General features: G+C 32.5%; 1 protein-coding gene across 1 annotated transcript in view; it reads right to left on the bottom strand.

Moving 5' to 3' along the window:
- Nucleotides 1-22823, bottom strand: part of LOC136974556 (integrin beta-PS-like) — a 200173-nt gene that overhangs the window by 35107 nt on the left and 142243 nt on the right. Inside the window, exons 17-21 of the mRNA XM_067269471.1 lie at nt 15866-15952; nt 10541-10624; nt 6383-6460; nt 2050-2235; nt 1878-1954 (exon numbers count right to left, since the gene is read on the bottom strand). Of these exons, the coding sequence (XP_067125572.1) occupies nt 1878-1954; nt 2050-2235; nt 6383-6460; nt 10541-10624; nt 15866-15952 (512 nt within the window). The remainder of the gene's footprint in view (nt 1-1877; nt 1955-2049; nt 2236-6382; nt 6461-10540; nt 10625-15865; nt 15953-22823) is intronic.

Genomic DNA, 22823 nt, shown 5'->3' with positions numbered 1-22823 from the left:
GGAACACAAATACAATATTCATCATGGAAAAACTCACCATCCTCTCTGTCTATGCATTGGTAACAGGGATAATCCCATTATTTCAACAAGCCTCCATGTTAAAAACATCCATATATGGGGAATATATTAGAGAGATGGAAGCTCTTGAAATTTGAAGACAAACAGAGCAGAAATTATGTTAACAAGGATGAAAGAGCAATTTTGAAAGCATGGTAAGGCATGCTTTGATAGTGCCTTATGAACTGCCTATCCATGCATTGCATAATATGTGCATGACAGCCAATTTAAAAGTAAATATTCCTGTTCAAAGATTCAATGAACATTCTATTGTTTGAATTTTCTGATGAAGACCTCCAGAGTAGGTTGAAAACATGAAAAAGGTGATAATTTTGAAAACAGCTGGACTAATTTTCAAGGTTAGTGAGATTTGTACTTACTTCGCATGTTTGGCAAGAGAGTTATTGGGTATGGTGGTTGTACAGAATGGTTACCACAATCACCTGACTTAACATTGATGGACTTCTTTTGGAGATATCTGAAAGATCAAGTGTACAGTACCTTCCACTATGGCAGATTTAAAGAAATGCATCATCAACACCTGTAATTCTGTAATACCCCTTTCAATGCTGCATACTGTTTGAGATGCAGTTCTCTCGTAAATCCAGAAGTGCATCATTGCTGAGGGTGCACATTTTGAACACTATGTATAGTAGACTCAGTGCCATAACTAGCCATTCCTGTGCCCTGTGCAAGAATTTGCATTTAGGCCCCTTAATTAATTAGATTTGGGAAAATAATAAAACAAAATACATGCATTTTGGGCCCCCTTCCAAGTGGGCCCTGTACGGATGTACCTGTTGCACCTGCCTAGTTACTGCACTGAGTAGAGTACTTGGAAAGTTAGTTGCATCTGTGCTGCTTGAACTTTGCATTACATCTGTGTTGTTTTGTGCATAAATGTTTATTACTTTGTTAGTCTTTTCCGCTCTTTCCTGTAAGTGTTTCTGCTAAACAAAGTATAATTTTGTATTAATTAAACAGCTATTTCATTATGTAATTGGACATTTTTGCTTATCTCTCATAGTTTCTGAGTAAATTTTCTTTATTTCTGTATTTTGCTATTAGAGGCACTAAAATCGCATTCAGTGGATTACTCATGGTCACTTTCCTATAGGTGCCAATTTCTTGCATGGTGCTATGACAGATGGTTTAAAAGTCATAAGGGGTGAAGGAACTTTCCTAAGAACTTTGTATACCAACCCAATATTAACTCAATAAATGTTGAAACTGTATACTTGTAATAAAAATGTCTATGTATCAGATAAAGTGTATTTTCATAAACCATACTTCATATTAAGTTCATTACCATTAAGGTAGTTCCACTCATTTGATATTTATCAATTGCCAAATAAATACCTATTTGTCCCCTTTGATTTAGCACAATATACCAACAAGGAGTGGGAAACGGTGAATACCAAATATTAGTCATGATAAGTCATCCACTACTGGGTACTGGCTAAATGTTTGCTCAACATTCAGTGAATACCAAATGTGGAGCCACCTTTAAATGTCAATCAATATCTTCATTATTTTATTTTTATCAGTTATTAATTTTAAATTTAATGCATTATATTTAGATTTTTCTTTCATTATTATTTGATATTAAAATTTTGTATTCTAATTTCTTAAATGTTAACAATTTTTGAATTTTATATAATTGCATTCTATCCAAGTTCTTATGTAATCTAAGAGCAACTATTAAACAGGTTGACACCATTTATTAAAGTAAACACGTCTGCTGAATAAAAGTATTTTTTCTTCTTTGATTAATATTGTTTAGAAAAAGTTTATTTTAATTAAATAATTACAATACTTACCCTAAACATTTTGAAACATAAGTCACTTTTATAAATTCATTAGAACTATTTTTCAATATAACCTTTGACCTAATTTTCTATAATTGAAAATTAAGAGTGAAATACTTAAAATTCAGAAATTCAGAAAATTGAAATAATATAAAAACTTAAATAAACAGTAAGATAAACTTACATTATATTGACCTTGAATTAAATGAACTATATTTGAAGAATCTTTTAATAATTTTCCTGCATATGATGCTTCAATTTTTGAACTAAGAATATTATAGAGTGGTATTTTTTGCTCTGGGACAGCAAATATAACATTAATTTTATTCTCGACAAGTATCTTATTAATTTGGCTTAAAGATGGATAATCCTAATTAAAAAATTTTAAAAAATTGTCATCATTATTGTCAAGTGATAAAATCATAAAATAACAATAAAGTACATAAAATATATTGTTTTTGGTAAGAATAATACACTTTCACAATCTTAAATGTTATGAGTATTCACTGTAATGTATCACTGTATTGTGCTTAATTGCCATTTAATGCAGTATGACAGTTTTGTGTTTTTATATAGTATAAATTATGTTCTTTATGTGCATCTATTCTAAGTTTCTTTGTTCTATTGGAAACTGGCTGATCATTAATTGTCTTTTCTGCTTGAATGACATTTCCACCAAAGAGAACATCTGATTGTTCAGGTTGGTTATAAAGGGAAAAAGCAGCTAATAAAAGGGATTATTTTCTGAGATATGCAAGATTTGAAATCCTTTATAGAGACAAATTATGCAAGATTGCAATAGCAGAGAGAATTTTTCCAACAGCAACAATGTAGTCTGAATAACTTTGCTATTAACATTCCTAATAAAGTAAATACTTTGGAAAAATGTATCAAGGCATTATTTTGTCTGCCTTCAATGCAATGATGACTGTACCAGATATATCAACTGGTAACTGTTCAAGGGAATCTAACAGTGGAGTTTCAAGGAATCAGATCATCATAACTGAAAAGAATGTGAATTTTCAAAGGTAGCATTTAGTTGTGACCAGCCACGCCTTTTCAGATCCATTTTCACTTCCTATTCTTCCTCCTCCTCCCTTCTTCTGATTTGTAAGTACTGTGTCTCATTTTGCAGATAAATATTATAGATGAGTGTATTATCATCAGTAATAGCCATTTGTACACCATTACCTGCACATTTACTTTAGTGTAATCAAGTTATTGTGAAATACCGATGTGTTTTATGTGCAAAATACCACAGTATTTGCAAGTGATACAGTACATATTAACTCTTCTTTGTCAGACAAGAGTTGCAATTACTAATTGAACCAATGTTTCTATAAATTTAATATTAAAATTTTTATGTATAACTTGTATTCAATTCATTTTTGTCTTACAATTTATGCAATAAATATTAACTATTCTTGAATGTAATTGCAAAACAGTTTAAAAGGGGGACATTTTTCATGCAGTTTCAAAAATCAAGACATTTTTAAAATTGGCGCAACATATTAAAAAGTGGGACTGACCCATCTAATTCAGGCTGTCTGATCACTTTAGCCTATGCCAACTATTATGACTCAATTAAGTCACTGCTACTTTTAACATACATGTTCAAAGAGAGGAGATTCTCCAATTTGCACTAAATCACAACTTCACATCAGATGCATCAAACTCAGTTCAGTATCATAAAATTTATAAAAAAAATTATAGGGAAATAAAAAATAAGCTTTGACAACAAATTTTATTGAGACAAGACCATAAATATAGCTGAATGGCCGAGCAATTAAGATTGCAACCTACTGCTCCGGAAATCTGGGATCAAATCTGGACAGATCAAAAAACTCCAAGCATTTTTCAGTGTTGTCCATCTGGATATGTTGGGCCCCTATGCTTCACAACCTGGCTCCCTCATTGTGGGCCTGATAAAATCCATAATGGATTTTCTAAGAAGGTCCTGTTAGTACCCACAGAGCAGAAAGAGTTCAAAAAACGAAACAAAAGAAATATCTTCAATAAAGTAATCAGTAAAAAAAAATCTTTGAAGAAACTAGTAACAGAAATGAGGTAAAATTTTCAAATAAAAATCAGGTATGGTAGCCTCTTAAAAGTGGATATCTGTAATCATTATAACATCACAAATATCTTTAAAATCCAGTCTAACATATAATCAAACAGTGAGAAATATATAAACTGACAAATAGTTTTGTCAGTTTAAATATTTCTCATTTATAAAAAACATTGAAACAAAGATGATCCAATTAGGATCAAAAATGTTTGTCAGTTTATATATTTCTCAAAGTTTTATTATATGTTGAACTGGATTTTAAAGATATTTTTGGTGTTATAGTAAAAAACAGAAAAAGAAAATTGTTTCTTTACCAGCCAAAATCGTTTAACCCAAGAAGATACAAAATAAAATTTAATTTTCTTTTATTTTATTTTGGTGAATAAAAAATAGAACCTTGAAATTTATTCCTCTATTTCCAATAACAGGTTTTGTTTACACAATTTCAATTTTACATGGAACTAATCCACTATGTAAATAAAAGGTTAAGTGTATATTTTAAGATTAAAAAAATCTAAAAAATTTATGGACATACAATAATAATGATTTTCTTCTGAATTATATGTGAATTTGTTAATGTATACAAATGGTACAGGTATCCTTTATATAACATGGTAGTTAGGTTCCAAAAATGTGTTGTGTTATGCAAACCCATGCTATATGAAAAAAGGACTAATGCAAAACACAGAGTTAGGTTCTAAAAATTAAAAAAAGTATACTACTCTTTTTCATTACTAAGAAAAATATGTTTATTAAAACAATCAATAATTTATTTCCACTCAATAATTAATTAACAATTCCAATTAAAAATACTATATTATGTGTTAATATTAGTTTTAGTTAAATGAGGGTATTTTCTTTTTACAAAATATCATCATCGTCAGCTTTTTTGTTGATCTTGATCAGAAATATCAGCAACATCTTCTGTTTTTAAATTTTTATCATAAAAAATTTTTATGGATGACAAAATAAAAATAAAAATATGTTATTAATTGAAAATTTGTTCTAGTTGGTTGCATTTGTTCAGTTGAGTATCAAGCAATTTTTTCCAGAATTTGTGTTTGAATACCAAGTTATTCAAGTTGGGAACAGTTTGAGTATCAACATACTGCTGTATTCCATTTGTCATTTTTGTAAATGGTTACTTACCTACAGTTAAAAATGTTTAATAGTGCTTACCTAAAAATGCTTAAATAAACTTTACTAAATATGAAAATTAATCTATAAAAACAAAACACAGGGACAGTCTTAAAGGCTAAAGTCTGAAAGCAATGACGACGACGCCTGGTTGATAAGAAAACTAAGATGAGGAAGAAAAAAATTGTACTATCAGTTTTATTAAGGTGAACCTGACAAAAAGCACAAAACAAATTAAAAATTTCAATATTTTAAAATTCGTGTGCAAATTTGAGACAACGTGCATACTTACTTGAATAAAAAAAAATATTGAGCAACAGAATTTGCACTTAAAAATTGAAAAATTTTGTATGGAGGATTTCCCAAATTCTTGAACTGTGTTAGAGCAAAACCATGTTGTATGGGGGATTTCTCCGAGTTTCGAATCATGTTAGAATTAAACCGTGTTGTAGAAATGTCATGTTGTACAACAGATACCTATATTAGGCTTTTATTTCACAAAATTATAAGATACTAACAAAAGAAATAACATCTTGTTGGAAATCATATTATGACAACTCTTAAATATAATCATTAAGGACTGTCCATAAATTATATAATGTTATCTTTATACTTCTCAAGTACTGTCTTTCACTCCTGTAATGATGTCTACTCCAAAATTTATATAACAATATCCTCCATCAACATGGGCGTAGCCAGGAAAGGGCATGGGTGGGCATGGCCCCTCCAGTTAACCTGGTGCCTCTCCCCAGAAAATTACAGCTTCTACTAGGCCACCCCATAACAAAACCCTGGCTACGCCAATGTCCATCAACCTCCTTAATTATACCAAAGAATAATATGCAGCATGGGGTAGTGAACATTGCATTAATTACATTACTAACTAATTACATGAATACTGTACATAAATCATACAGTTTGCTATGCAACACTTTAGATACAAAAACAAATCAGTCTATTACCCGAGAATTGAAACCTCAGTATTAAGTGACATTTTTGTGAACACATACTCCCTATAATACATTGTAACAATTATCTGTATATCCACCACCCATATCAGCATTATATAGTTTATGGACAGCCCTTATTTGTAGGAATTTATTGTTTTGTTTTAAAGAAGGCACTGTTTTCATTCAATCAAACAATAATAATGATTAAGGACAATTTATGTTTTAAATTTAAATAAATTAATAAAATATTTTTAATGTTATCATATGAGTGATAATTATTCTGTAAATCAGAAAAATCATCTAAGTTATATCATCTTAATTACAGTATGATTATTTCAAATGAAAGTAATTATTTTTCTTACCTGACTTAAGCTTTCTGTATAATAACCATTTTCATCAAGATGACAACTTTCATCATTAGGAGCTATTATTCCACCTAACTTCATGAAAGAAATAATAATTTTTGAAATTTATTTGATCAAATACTATATTTCATTATATTTAAAGGCTTATCATACATTGAGGCTATTTATAGCTAGTAATAATATAAATTGGTTACTGATAAGTAACAATTTCTTTACAATTTTTTAGATCTTCCAAAAGTGCATTTTGGCTGTATTACTCTAGTCCAGGTTTCTGTATGGGTTTGTGAAAAAAAAGTGAAGTAAAAAACTTTTAGACCATAATAACCTGTGAGGAGATAACCCTGTGGAGAGATATCTTAATACAGCAAAAATGCATTTTAGGAGGATCGAAAAGAAATGCAAAGAAATGACTGCTTATCATTATAACTACAGTGGAAATCAAAAGTGGTCAGGTGAAATAATAACAAATGTAAACACTAAATGCAGTTTTTATACATTACTAATAAAAATTTACTAACAGTGGTATACGAAACTATGCAAATACTTAGAGCACTAATATCAATTATATTAGTTTTGACAAATAATGATTTCAAAATTCAAAGAGCCTAAGCAATGCCTAAGCAAGCTAAAATTATGTGTTCAAAAGTAAATAGTCACATCCATAAATCATCTAACAAATTCAAGGAAGAATTAACCTGATTAGTCAAAGTCATTCTAGCATTGCTAGAGAGCACATAGGTGAAGCTTCAGTAAAGTTATGCCGTGTTGGGCAATTTTGAGAACAATAATAAAGCCATAAGATATTGAAAACTGGAGAACTTCCTGAAAGTGTGAGAACTGAAATTTTTAGTGATTGTCATGCTGGGGAAAAGTATCATGATGATTGCAAGAGAAAGTAATTTATCTTTCAAAGGCATTTGCAGGGTTATAAAGATGATGTAGAGGTTCAGTACCAGCCATAATGCACAACATCATGAAAAAACTGCTCCATTAACCTACAGGCTTCTGCCCAGAGTATCTGGGAAAACTCTGGCCTTAAAACATTTTTATCAACTACGAGGGCTGTTTGGAAAGTTCACGGTCTCAAATAGAACAACAAACAAAATAATGTTAAAACTTTTTTTATTTTTTAATGTAGTCTCCTTTGTTAGCAATGCACTTATTCCAGCGATGTTCTAGCTTTATGTCATCACAATAGGTTGATTTGTCAAGGTGTGCAAAATACTCGTTCACTTCAGAGATGACTTCGTCTTTGAGTGGAATCTCTTTCCAGCCAAGAAATTTTTTTGGTTTGGAAAAAGGTGGAAGTACTGGGGGCCAAATCAGGTGAGTACAGTGGATGTGGAACTAATTGGAAGCAAAGTTCATTTATCTTTTGTTCAGTGATTCTGGTGGAATGTGCAGGTGCATTATTGTGGTGGAACAGAACCTTTTTCTTCTTCAAGTGTGGCCTCTTTTCTTCGATTTCTTTCTTCAGTTTTTCTGAAAGTTCACAGTAATTATTGACTACCTAAAAAGAGGAAAGACCATCAATGCTGTCTATTACTGTGCTAAAGATGATGCCTTTAGCATCCTAAAAAAACCGAGGCCATCACTTTCCCCGCTGATGGAACTGTCTTTGCCTTCTTTGGTGGTGGCGAACTGTGGTGTTTCCATTGCTTTGACTGTTCTTTTGTTTCAGGAGTGTAGTAGTGGATCCACGTTTCGTCAGTAGTCACAAACTGACACAAGAAATCCTGTGGGTTTTTCTGGTAGAAGTCCAAACACTCCTTTGACATCAAAGTGCAAATGTGCAAACACATTTTTGCTCAGCGGTCAGCAGATGTGGCACCCATCTTGCTGAGACCTTTGTCATACCCAAATTTTCGGTTAGGATGTGGTGCACTTGGTCGACAGAGATGTCTGCTGTTTCAGCTATCTCACACGTTTTCAAACAGCGATCTGCTAACACCAAATCGTGGACTTTGTCGATATTTTCTTCAGTGACAGCAATTGACGGCCGTCCGCTGTGAGGGTCATCTTCCACACTCTCTCTGCCAGATTTAAAAAGGGCTGTCCATTTTTTCACAGTGGTGTATGAAGGAGCAGACTCTCCCAAAACTTCATCCATGTCAGCTTTGATTTGAGATGGGGTCAATCCTTTTTTCGTCAGGTATTTTATGACCGCACGAGTCTCCGTCTTCTCCATTTTTAACAAAGCATGTCCACACTGACTATCTGCTAAGCTGTCGTGGCAAAACTTTACGATAAATCAAATGGAAATTGGTATCGTATCTTTAGCAAAGATGGCCGAATTATTTCCACCAAAAATTAAATTGATTGCAGTGCCGCATATAGGCAAGGCCACAAACTTTCCAAACAGCCCTCGTATCTATCATCAACTCAATGAAGTGTGTTTTAAAAAATGCATCACATATCAAGTGCTGTTCATTTCAAAGGTGAACATTGTAAAGAGGCCAGCCTTTGAAAGGGAGCATTTAAATAAACCTCCTGAGTTTTGGAGTAAAGTGATTTGGAAATTTGAGCTTGCAGGCTCAAGACAATGCCCAACTGTGTGGTGAAAGAACACCACCTACAAACCTGTCAAATGCATTGGGATCAGGGCCATGCAGTGCTATGATGCAGAGAGGTGGCTGCATCAGGCAGCACCGTAAGGGGGCAGCATAAAAAACATTTAAGGGACAGAATTTCAAAGACTTGCATCATACTGAGAAAATCTATCACACGATCCTAATTGGGATTGTGAAGCATTCCCTATACATGATGGTATGGGGGTGTTTCTTTCATTGTGGACTTGGCCAGCTGGCAGAAATCAGCAATTGCATGGATGCAAAAAATGTACAAGGCAATATTAGAAAACAATTTTCATTCTTTAGCAGAAGATATGGGTATCAATAATCAACAACAATCTCATGTTTCAACATGACAATGACCTGAAGCATTCATCCAAGCTTTTCAAGCATTTTTTGGCTTTCAATAGGTTTGAAGTGCTAACCTGGCCACCCCAAAGTTCAAATTTGAATCCCATTGAACATCTTTGAGACAAGCTGGACTGAAGAATCCTAAAATCAAAGAGGAAAAGCCTACAAGTCTACCAGATGGCCTTATTTGATGAATGGAGCAAGACCAACATTGAATTTCTTGAAAAATGGTGGATTTGATGCCAGTGTTTACGAACAGTCATAGAAGCCAAAGGTGGCCAAAAATGGTACTAATCATTTGCTTTTCAATGTAGTTGGAATAAATCTGGTATTATTCAGATCTGATCACTTATTTTTGGTATTGGGGTACATCAAAAATCCATTTATTTAAATAATGCAATACGTGAAAACTTAACAAAAACCACAGAAAGCATGTGGGACTTGCTTAGTTTCACAATTTAATCCAATTTTTAATTAAGCTTAGTTTCTGCATGTAAGTGTGGTAATTTTCTCCATTTTGTATCCTAACCACTTACTTCTTACTGCCACTGTAGTGATATAATGAATTAAATAGCCTCAATGTATGATAAGCCCTTAAATACATTACAATATAGTATAACAACCAAATAAATATGAGTTATTTTTTAAATAAAATCTCATAACAAAAATTTAAAATTTAAATTTGAAATATTTTATACTACTTTAAATGAAAAATTGAGATTTTTCAAAATTTATTCCACGTTTAAATTAAGCTACAAGTTTCTTTTCATTTTTTTACAAATACTGATTAAAATAATTTTATAAAAAAAACTATACCTAGAAAGCACAAACTTTTTTTATATTTAGATTAATCAATTAAACATTAAGAAGTTTTTCTGGTTCCTTGTGGAATTTTAAAATTTTTGTTAATATGTTTTGTTAGTAACTACAAATAATCAAAAGTTGAACTACAATTATTACTACTATTTTGTGAAAATGTAAAAATATTATAAGCATACAGTAATTTTATAGCAATTTCAGCTTGAATTATGTATGGTAATAACATTTTTATGTCAGAACTGAATTATAAACTTTTAAATATATTTTTTCTTTTTTGGAAAATTAGAATAAAAAGTGATGAGCTGTAATCCTTATAATAAAAATGAACTAAGTAAGTATCTTACAAAAATTAAATAAATTAAAATCATTTCAAATATAAAATCTATACTGTAAACATATTTGAATAATTTCATACCAATCCATCTCCTGCGTAATGAAATATTGAATCAGTTGCAAATAAAATGATCTTTCTGGATCGTTCTCTCCATTTAATATGATCCTATATTACAAAAAGTTTAAAGAATTATTAGTAAATTAGTTTGTAGTAACTTCATTTTTAAAATTTTAGATTATTAAATTTATATCTTTTATATATAATTAAATTCTGTGAGATATCATAAAATTTAATTTTGTATAAAAAAAACAATCTTGGTCAAAATTTGACTGAGCATGCCTCCTACATAGCATCTCCTGCTAAGAACAGCTTGTTAAGTATACTAAATACTTAGCTATCCACCAACCAAAGCCAAATATAATCGAGCAAGAAATGGCTATAATATTAATAATTAATAGACAATCTATTAATTATTAATATTATAGCCATTTCTCGCCCGATTATATTCGGCTTTGGTTGGTGGATAGCTTTACATGTATCAGGTGTAGTAAAGATGTTTGATTATCTAAATACTTAGCTTGGATGTTACGCCAACAGTTGTATTAAAATGATGAAATTATAGATAAGTATATAATAAAGTATTTCGTTTAATCTTTAACGCCTTCTTATCTATAATTTCATCATTTTAAGAACAGCTTAGATATTTAGAACAATTAGAAATTTACAAAGCCACAAGAAAAAATTGTAGCTAACAATTTTATAGATATAGACTCCTTCCCCTACATGGAAGTCAATGTCCAAAGCTTAATCTTATGTAGCAATGGCGTGCCGTGACATTTCAAGATAGGGAAGCTGTGTTTCTGTAAGAAGCCGACTTCCAGGGGCAATCAGTTAATTGCGCGTCAGTGATGGCCTAGGGTCCATTCGTACATGCGTGGTGGCGGAAGAGACGTACCTGACAAAAACTGACAAAAAAGAAACATAAAATAAATATATACTATGTATAAAATAGTTTGCTTTAGGACAATCAGCCATTCGGACATCCTGGGTGTCAATGTGGTTCTTCGATGGTCGATCGAAGGTGGCCCCAGGACAGTGGCGTCAACAAGACTGTAGGGCATGGGGAGACTTCCTCTGTTGGCGTCAGGGACACGGTCTAAGTCTGAAAGTGGCACGGGTTACAGGTTGGCTCAATAGACGAGAAATTGTATTTTTATTCTTTTTTTGCGCATTGACACACGGCATTTTGGTTATTCGGAACGTTAACCATGTGCCAGGTGTCCTCGATTGTCGGGGATTATATAAATCTCCGTTCTTTCTTTCGTCCATTTGATTGGTCATTCTCCCTCAATCACGCTTCCCGAGTGATTGGTCCCTGGTTACTAAACATAACGAGACTTTTACCTGGAGTGCGAGAAAAGTCAAAATCAAAGATGAATTCAATCTTCCACCGATCATAGGACAACTTCCTTCTGCGATTTATTGTTTCTGCCTGGCAGTTTGATATAAACAATGCGTGTCCGACTACAAACGACTTTTACCTATGTTTTTTTTAAATGAATACATTTTTCTCTAAATTAATCGTTTTTTCGCGTCTTTCATGATGGGTCAGACCTGTCTGGTACATGACATTTCCATAAAAGTTTTAAACAAATACTGGAAATGACAAAAATAAACAATTTATGTATTTTAGTTCTAAAATATAAATAATACATAGATAATACAAATTGATACGATACAAACAATGATAGAAAAACTTGTTTTTTTTTTAATTTTTTATAAACTAACTCTATTCAGCGATTTTTTCTGCAAAGTCGTTAATTACTTTATCATACAAGTCACTGGTCGTCGACTCCATCAACGTATTTAAAAGTTCTTTTTCTATCGAAAGCAACGCTAGCGACGACAATTTTTCCTCTGACTGAGTGTACCTGGCCAATGTATGAATTTGCTTCGTGGTCGAAAAACTGCGCTCAGCAGACGCACTGGTAGTTGGTACCATAAAAATTAATGATATTAAATCATATAATTCTTTTAGTACGTCTTTGTTTGGATCGACATTAATTAACAATGTGTTTTATGTTTAAGAGTTACTTGTCAATATAGTCCGGACACAAATATAAATATTGCGATTTGACTACGTAATTTAGATAAATCAAAAAATTTCCCATAAAATTTACTTAATTTAAAGAATTAAAACACACTTGGAAAAATTGTTAATAATTTTAATATTATGAAAAACATCTAAAAGTGATAAAAATTCTAAAGATTTTGTCTGAAAATCTGTCAATATAATTACAGTATAATTAAAAGAAAATTATAATTAAATATAACTTTGTAAAAAAACGTATATTAAAATAACATTGAATACTCTTTACTTTTTAAATCTTAAACAATTCACTTAGTCAGACAGCTCCCTACGCAGTGGCTAAGGGATAGAATCGTTGGAAATGTTACACGTGTGTAGCTTCCACCAGCTAAACCGGCTGAGTTGGTGCTCTGTAAAGCGCATGCGCCAATGCCCTCTGGCTGCTTTACACCATTCAGTTATTCTCACCGTGAAAGCTGTCTCGTAAGCGCTTCCATTCTGCCACTGATATTCAAATATACAATAGCAATCTTATCGTTTTTCTCACATGTAGTATAGAAATTTGTAATAAGATACATAATGCAGTTGTAATAAAATATTAATTTTAAATTAATTCAAAGTACGTTAAAATATGAAAATTTATATTTTAGAAACTACAAGGGAAGGTCATTGAAAGGTGGAAGCGGCGCTTCCACCGCTTCCAATGACGGCACGCCACTGTTCTGTAGTACTTCTGTCCCATATTTGAAAGTATATTTTTTCTGTTCTCACCCTTGGCCTTTACAATGCCTCATTAGAGCTTATTGCCAGAAGCGATAATGGTTGTTTGTTTGTCAGGTGCACATCTAAATAGGCTCAACCAGATCATTTTTGTGATACACCCTGATTGATGGAGATGAGATGATGATATATATAGGAAGGTATAAGAATGAGAGAGCTGATGTGATGACATCTTTTCCCTTGATGAGCTTTGTCTTGTCTGAAGTTACCACTGAGAAGGCAGAAGTGCCTTCTCAGTGTATCATCAAAAAAAGGAAGGTGGTCACATATGAGAACAAAGGACTTGTTATTCTGAGTGAAGATATTAAATATGCTAACATAATAGCATATTGAGATACCTAATATATATGTTGAATGTGTGTATGTGGAAAGGACCAGACTCTTGTAAGAACAGTATCTCAGAATCGTCTCCCTAATAGCAAATAAAGAAAGGAAAGAAAGACTAAGGTGCTTGAACTAAGGTGCACTCACTGAGTTCTTTAAGTGTAAATTAGTGTATAGACTGAAAGGCTCAGGAATGAAAAATAATAATGTTAGTATTTATATCCCATTATTGAGCAAAATCAGTCTGTTACGGTTTAGATAATTTGTGGGTCCACGTCCCCTTATTAAAGTGGGATCAGTTTGTTATCTGATATATATATATAATTCCCATCTTACTGCTCTCAGGCTAAGGAAATTACACTTATAACCATCTTCCCTCTCTCATGTCACCCCTCTTAACATAGACAGCAATCACCTATTCCTAGTAACTTTTTGGTTCAAACTGTTTGTTTTAACAGCTGCATTCAAACTATGAAGGTCTGTTAGTCTGATGATGCCCATTAAACATGATTGAAAATGTTTTCTTTCTTGTAATTTCTTCTTGCTGAATATTGGTTATATGTGCAGTGTTTATTAATGTACTCCCAGTTTTGAGTAGTTGAATTTATGCTCTATCTTTGTCATTGCAACTTTTATGTTATCTCTGCTCATTAAAAACTTACAACATATGTAACCTTGAAAATGATTTTTAAGATCAACAAAAAGGGTCCCATTCAATTCTCCATGCATGCATATGTAACTACATTAACAAATTAATATATCTTCTATACTTTTGGAATGAAAAGAGTGCAAAGGAGTTTTAACTCACTTTGTATAATAATGATAGGCTTTGTTGGACAACAAACTTATAGAAAAACCAAATTATTGAACAAAAATTTACACATGAGCAGCAAGTAAAACTCATCTTTGACTTTACTTTCATTCTCATTTTACGAGATGTCACCTAACACCTCCCTCTAGTGCCAAATTCATTTGTAATTCATAATTATTATTTTCAAAAATATATCCCGATTATTTACGGCAGTTGTGGATGTCTATTTAAATAAAACTTGTTCCAGAACTTTAAATTTTTTCAAAAATTGTTCCAAATTCCAAAGGTTTGGTGAAAAAAGAATTAAAAATAGGAGAATCTTCTATACAAACCTAATGCTGGCCCTGAAGGAGGCTGTAAACCTTTGCATTTCATTTACATCAATAGTTGTAAACCAAAGGTCAATTTTTCATTAATTGTATAGTAGTTCCAGCTTTAAGGAATATTATTATTTTAGTTTTTACACCAAAAACTATAATATTTTCATTGATTTTTTCTTTAAAATTGAAACCAAAGAAACTAAAGTGAGGGCATTGTCTTCATCTGTTAATAACATGATTCAAATTGGCAGTGTTCAAGTATACTTATGCCATGTGGTGGCCATAAGGCAGTCATGTACATACAGTGGAACCTCACTTAATGAGCATAATTCGTTCAATAATTCGTTCAAGAACGTTATCATTAAATAAAACAATTTTTCCCATATAAATTAATGTAAAATACAATAATGTGTTCCATGCTGAAAAAATACTCAAATATTTTATCTATAACATTTATTCAAAGAAAGTTATACAACACACATTGTTAAGAAGTGTGAATCATCTTCATCTTTTCTTCTAGCATGGAATGAACCAACCTGGAATGCCAATTCGATTTGCAGAAAACAAAAAAAAAAAAAAAAAAATCAAAATACAGTAATAGCTAATATTTAATTATAGCCTTCACATAGCCCAAGAATTTGGCATATCGTTTAGCATGTTTATTATATAATGAGCTATGGTTGTTGATGTCTAAATGTAATATGTCTGGAAAAATGTGTCATCATAAGCAACACTAAGATGCTAGTGGAATGAGTGCTACACACAGACTAATGTAGCATGCGCACAATCTGGGACTTCCCCTCTCCTCATCACTTGTTATGTGAAACGTCACTCATTAAGTGAGTCATTTTTTACAATTTTCTTTGCTCATTATGCAAATTACTCGTTATGAGAGGTGCTTGTTAAGCAAGGTTCCACTGTACAATAATTTGTGTTTATATATCATGTTCAAGTATGCAGTTATGTATGTAGCTGGTTTTAATCTTAATATCTTAGAAAAAGTTAATTTAAACAATTTATTAAATTACATTAAAATATAACTATAATTCAAAATATTGTTTACTAAATAATTAATACATTACCTTGCAAACTACAACTTGCATAATTGCGTCAAAACCACCTTCAGCATTATCTAAATTTGCTGATAATGATGCATTTGATACTTCAGTCTAAAAAAATTTTATTTTTATATTAGACCATAATGTTTAAATTAAAACAGGAGCATAATTGTTTTAAAATCTTATTAAAATAATGCAAATATTTATATAATTTTAAGTATAAATTATATTAAAATTTAAAATAGAAAAATGTACACTATCAACGAAACTTATATAATTTGTAGATTAATTCTTTGTAATGAACAAATTAAACAAACAATGATTCACTGTGTATGTGTAAACTACAAATTGCAAATTTTTCATGTCAGATTTTTAAAGGATTATATATTTAATAAATAAATTTAGTTTTCTAACACTTTTTTGTAGGATTTATGAGAAAATTTTACATTATGATAAGAAATTATATTTTATTTATATTATAAATGTTAAAAACAACCCCTTTTATACATATATACACAATGGAAGGTGAGTGGATACATACATCACAACTGTACAGCATCTGGGGCACAACTAACTTTATTTATGACAATGAATACATACATGTGGTCCACACCAAACATGTAGAAAAAAAATATGCAGGGTCACATGGCACTTCCTATTTTTCTAAAAATAAGTTGTAATATTTATATTTCTAATAATAAAAATGATTTTTCCACAAATTCATTTATAAAGAAAGAAAGTAGTAGCCAATGCAAAATTGCTTTATTTTCATAGAAAAATTTTTGTGAATTATATTATTTTTTCAGGAAACATAACATGTAATGTTATAAACAGTTTTATTTATTGTAATTCGCTAACTGAAGAGATGGTTACTATATATATTTATATATTTATAAACCCCAGGAATTTTTGGGGATGGTCTGTCCAGATATGTCAGGCCCTCATCATCTGGCCATCCGTTGTGGGCTTGCAAAAAAAAGAATCCCCCTTAGTGCCCATGGGGCAGATAGTTATATATATTAATATAGATCCATTATATATATACATATATATATATATATATATATTCTTTATATATACAGACCATCCCCAAAAATTCCTGGGGTTTCTTCAACCCATCCAAATTTAATCCTGGGTCCTACAGAGTGGTAGGCTGCCACCTCAACCTTCACATATCGTGTGGACAAAATAAATATCATTGTCCAAGAATCCCTTTGTTTTACTTCCATTTTTTTTCAGTTTTGGGAAACTGAGTTTGAAAGCTTAAGAGAATCACTAAAGAATAGAATATATTTACTTTCATCATAATTTTGTACCTGTTGAGAACAATAAAAGATATCAATGTCTCTTGAAAATCAATAGGGTGTTTCCCATGCCAAATATTGTATTCTAAATTGAAGAAAAGCACTGAGATTGGTGTTATACTTAGTATGACCATTGGTGAAGACCCTACACCAACGGTCTTAAGGAAGGCAAGAAAAATAATTGTCCTACCAGGTGTTCCATCAACTCTAACTGGATCCCTTGATCTCCCCTCCAACGTTGCATGTCCCAGATTGTTCTTCTAACCAAAAATGCATAAGGCAAACTGGCTGTTACATCCACTTGTGAACAAAAGATCTCATCCCACTTATTATTTAGAAAAAGCACTTGCTAAATTCCTTCGTGCACTTCTACCAGATTCTTCATATGTTACTCCCTCTTCAGTAGTTGCCAAATCCACCATCGAGGCGAGGCCAGCATTGGTGCCCTACAGCCTAACACCTACATCTTCTACAAACTAGATGTGATATCCTTATATCCTTCAGTGCCCACCTTCAAGGCTGTAATGCTTGCTAACTCTCTGCTCCTAAAAAAGGACTTCAACATCCAACAAGTTCTTGATATACAAAATGCGCTCACCTTTGTAACAGAGAATAATTATTTCTGTTTTAATCAGAAAATCTATTTACAAAGGCAAGGGGTCCCTATGAATTCCCCTTTATCCACTATCCTAGCGGAGTTTATCATGAGGGAGATTAAGCAGAGAACGTTTAATTCCCCGCTTACTATACACTACCTGCAGCTCTATTTACGTTATGTCGACGACATTCTGATAGCGTGGGAAGACACGAATGAGAATTTTCTCATCTTTATGCAGCAACTCTCAAGAGTTTATCCTTCCATCAATTTCACGTGGGAGAAAGAAAGTGACGCTGCAATCCCGTTCTTAGCTTTACACATAAGTAAAGCTCCTGAAAGACCACAGTTCTCAGTCCACCATAGATCTAACTTAGCACCACACATTATCCCAGCAGAGGCTTTCCAGCCCTCACGATACATCATCACCGCCATTGCCGCCCTCATCAGAAGGACCTTCTTACTATCCTCTTTGCAAGCGCTGCTGGACATTGAATTAAACAACATCAGTTTGGCGTATGCACAGCAGGTTTTCCATGTGCCAAGTTTACGTATGTGCTTAACATGGTAGAAAAATCTCTGTTCCCAAGTACTACGCTATGCAACAAGAGGGATTCTCTGTGGTCCAAACATCATTGCCATACCTTGGACTCATTTCCATCCGAATTTTCTGCATTTTCAAGCAGAACAACCTTGTCCTACCATTATCCCCACTTCCAAATCTATACAAACTCATTTGCAATGACGGACAAGTTTTCCATTCTCGAAAAGTCAGGCGTTTATGCCGTTCCAATGGAGAATCTTACCACAGGAGAAAACACACAATATATCGGAGCCACTACTAGAATGCTTGCCAGCCAGCTTACGAAGCACCAAAAAGATGTTATGAGGGGAAGACACACTACAGAGCTATCAAGAAAGGTGCTAGAGCAGGGTTACAACCCGCTATGGTCCCAGTCAATTATGCTAAAGAAATGTAATAATCAGAAAATCGTTTTTATATGGGAGTCTCTGCTAACTACCACCTTGGAGGCATGCAACTCTCCCACACTCAACCTACCCAGTGTATGGGTCATGCTGTACAAGCAGTTAAACAATGATAAACATCCCACAGCATATGTGTAGTGCGAGCTTGGATCCATGCATGCGCCGCTTTGCCTATCACGGAGCTTGCAGTTTGTTCAAGTTCAAACATTTTTGAAGGTTTGATGCGTGTTCCTAACTGTTTGGAAAGAAGTTTTAATTCAAATTATTAAGCGTTCTGTTCTTTGTCGGATTATTTTCTGTTCAATTTTTTCACTAAGTTTCGTTTTCGCCTGATGACGACATCCATAAGTGCATCAAAAGTGCTTGTGGAAAAAGGACATACTAAGTATAACACCGATCTCAGTGCTTTTCTTCAATTTAGAATCAATATCTCCTTACCAATCTGTTTTGTAGCAAGATTGTTAACACATTGGAGACAGAACAATATGACCCAAATTTTAGTTATTTATGTAAACCCATAGTTATTTATGTCTAAACAGTAATATCAATGACATAATCTATTTGACATTACTATTAAAAGAGTTAGATAAAATATTTCATATTACAAATAAACTCTCTAATCTTCCTTTTGCCTCTAATGCTAATGTTGCTAGGTTGAGATTGGGAATTCCCAGTTTTACTGAACATATTAAATACTTTGATCATTTAATTTTATCAGTGGCGTGCCGTGACATTTGATGACAGGGAAGCTGTGTTTCTGTAAGAAGCCGACTTCCAGGGGCAATTAGTTAATTGTGCGTCAGTGATGGTCTAGGGCAGTGGTTCTTAACCTTTTTATACTCGCGGCCCACCAAATATTTCATAATTTTTTTGTGACCCCCATTTTTTAAATAATAATTTATATTTGATAATTTATCTATAATAAATTGATTTTTTTATTATTGCTTTATTTTTTATATAATAAATGTAAATCATAACTTTATTATTTCATTAGCTATTTAAATAACATTCAAACTTCACAATTAAACATGAAAACTCATTAATTTTTAACAGAAAATAAAATAAGAAACATGTCGATAAATCGATCCAAAGTCGATGCTAAAACTAAACTAAAACTAAAACACCCACTTGTCGTAAGGATTTTGCATATCTTTTGCAAAAATATTTAAATTTTCAAAGCCTACTATTTTTCCTAATTATTTTTAAAATTCCAAGCATTAATAGTTTCTTAAAATTGCTTTGGAATAAAAGAAGTAAATACTGCGGTGTAAGTAGCATATTTACATTTATTTCTTCTGTACTAACAAAGTTGTATGTAGGAAGAAATACAAAATAAATAAATAAAAACTAAATAGGAAAACTATCTTTCTTATTTCACTTTTCAATACGATATTCGGATTATACATCAATTTTCTTTTTATTATATTCTGAAGGAAATTTTGCATAATTTGGCGGCCCCCGGCAAACTTCTTACCCCCAGGGGCCGCGGCCCCCCTGTTAAGAATTACTGGTCTAGGGTCCATTCGTATTCATTTGTTCGATAAGCCAGTAAAAACTGTAGACTTCTCTAAATGTATTTTTAATATCACAATTACATTCTGAATCGCTAGCCACGATATAAGGGCTAAAATTAAAAATAAATTATAAAAACTTACTCGGTGAAATAAAATGTGCGGTGGATATACATACCTGGTACAATGTATTGTTCGATTGTATTAATATACTATTAAAGAAAATTATAATTAAAATATAGCTTTGTAAAGAAACGTACATAAAAATAACATAAAATATTCTTTACTTTTTAAATCTTAAAACAATCCACTTAGTCAAATATCTTGATACGAGTAGCTAATGGATGGAACTAGTGACGGTCCAGGTAGGTGTGTAGTGAGTGTGTGCGTGCCAAATCCCGAGGGTGCCGATACCAGTCAATGTCAAATGCCTCTTTTGTCGCATCACTAGTATATCTCAAAGGACGCCACAGGGCTGTTGTAAATTTTAAACGTTTCTCACCGTAGCTGTAAAAGTCTAAATTTGTTAAACTTAATAGTCATTCGTTTTCTAACTAATTCGTTTTAATACCAGGTGTACACGGAAATCAGTTTCCCACTGTACTGAGCGAGTGATTGGTTCTGTTAAGCTTTTGTTGAAGTAAAATTCTGGCTCTTTCAACAGGGTTTTATTTATGTCCCCATTCCCTAATCTCTTAATTATTTAGTCACTTCTTAAGTAGAAATAAGTCGAAACCAGTTACTTTGTACCTGAATATCTGTAGTCTTGGGAAAACAGTAGAAAGACAAATTTTTATGACAGCGGATATATAAATCGTAAATTTAAGGAAAATAAATTCTAGAGCTTTTTTTGTACCATTGTACGTCTCATTCATTAAATTTGGTTGTAAACGATGCTGCCAAAGTAACAGTTAATTTTTTAACACTGTACTAGAATTGTATACGTTTATTCTGCATCCCCTTACAGATGGGACATACTAAATTGTAATATCACCGGTTTAACATTGAAATCCGTAAGTAATATAAGATGGGAGAGCGGAATAAACGCAGAATAAATATATCAAATATTTTAATGGAGTTTTTTTAAACTCCTGTCAACTATACAGAACTATCATAAAAACGTGCCAGTAAACTCCTATCGGTTGGGTTGTTATAAATCTAGTCTAGGGTGGGCAACCCTTTTTATAACATGGGCCAGAATAAATTTTACGTTTTTTCCGCAGGCCGTAGTAGTTAATTGACGCTTTCTTGTGACTCGTAATTTTTTTAGTCTGCAAATATGAAATAAATAAATAAAAAGTTAATTACTACATTTATTTCTCTTATCGTTTTCGAAAATTACAAAGAATTGGAAAAATAACTATTAATTAGTTATTTTTCCAATTTAATAATCTATTAAAGATCTCGCGGGCCGGATAGAAACTTTTCGCCAGCCGTAGCTGGCCCACGGGTTGCCCGCCGTTGATCTAGTCTGCTCGTGATTCACATAATCGGGCGAGGGTGGCCGAATATCTAGCAGGCGGATAACAGCCCACAACCGCTCCGGGATATAAAGTCGCGTACTCTTTACGCGTGAGTCGCTTCTACCAGCTAAACCGTGACGTTTGTGCTATGTAAAGCGCATGCGCCAATGCCTATAATCTGGCTGCTTGGAAGTTGACAGGCAGGCAGATAACAGCCCACAACCGCTCCGGGATATAAAGCTGTACTCTTTACGAGTGTGTCGCTTCTACCAGCTAAACCGGGTGAGGTTGGTGCATTGTAAACCGCATGTGCTAATGCCTATATAATCTGGCTGATTGGAGACTGACCCGGTTTCGACATTCCTTCCGCCACCAAATTATTCGAATATACAATAGCAATCTTATCGTTTTTTTCACATGTAGTATAGAAATTTGTAAAAGATACATAATGAAGTTATAATAAAATATTAATTTTAATTAATTCAAAGTACGTTAAAATATGAAAATTTATATTTTATAAAATTCAAGGGAAGGTCATTGAAAGGTGGAATCGGCGCTTCCATCGCTTCCAATGACGGCACGCCACTGAATTTTATACAAATACTTTCATGGTTCTATTCATTCAGATTGGCTGTGGTTGAGTTCTACCATGAGTTACTAACCAAACATGCTTATTTACCCCATCTTTTGGGCTTTTCATTTTCTTCATATCATTTTTCTATTGGTCAGTTCAGAATATGGGCTATGTGGAACAATCTCTACATGAAGATTTTTTTCATTTTAAATGCATTTGTAAATAGTTACTTTATAATATATAATCATTTATTTTTATTTATGTATATTTTTTTATCATGTACTTTGATTGTTAGCTATTTTTTTATTTGTATTTTAATTTTTTGTTATGGGTGTTATTTTTGGAGAGGATATCAATTGTTTTGTAGTGCTTGATCACTAAATGTATTTTTTTTTGTATTAGTGTCAATTATTTGATTGATTGTGTATTGTAGTTGGTGAAACGGAAATAAATTCCGTTCCATTTATGTTGTCGCGTACCAACCTTTGACGGGTGAAGCTTGTAAGCGGTCATTGGTGAATTGACGGGTCACATGGTACAGAAGTCCC

Source organism: Centruroides vittatus, unplaced genomic scaffold, assembly GCF_030686945.1.
Source record: "Centruroides vittatus isolate TY-2023 unplaced genomic scaffold, ASM3068694v2 contig_350, whole genome shotgun sequence".
NCBI classification, from domain to species: domain Eukaryota; kingdom Metazoa; phylum Arthropoda; class Arachnida; order Scorpiones; family Buthidae; genus Centruroides; species Centruroides vittatus.
This window is presented reverse-complemented; position numbering and strand designations above follow the sequence as displayed.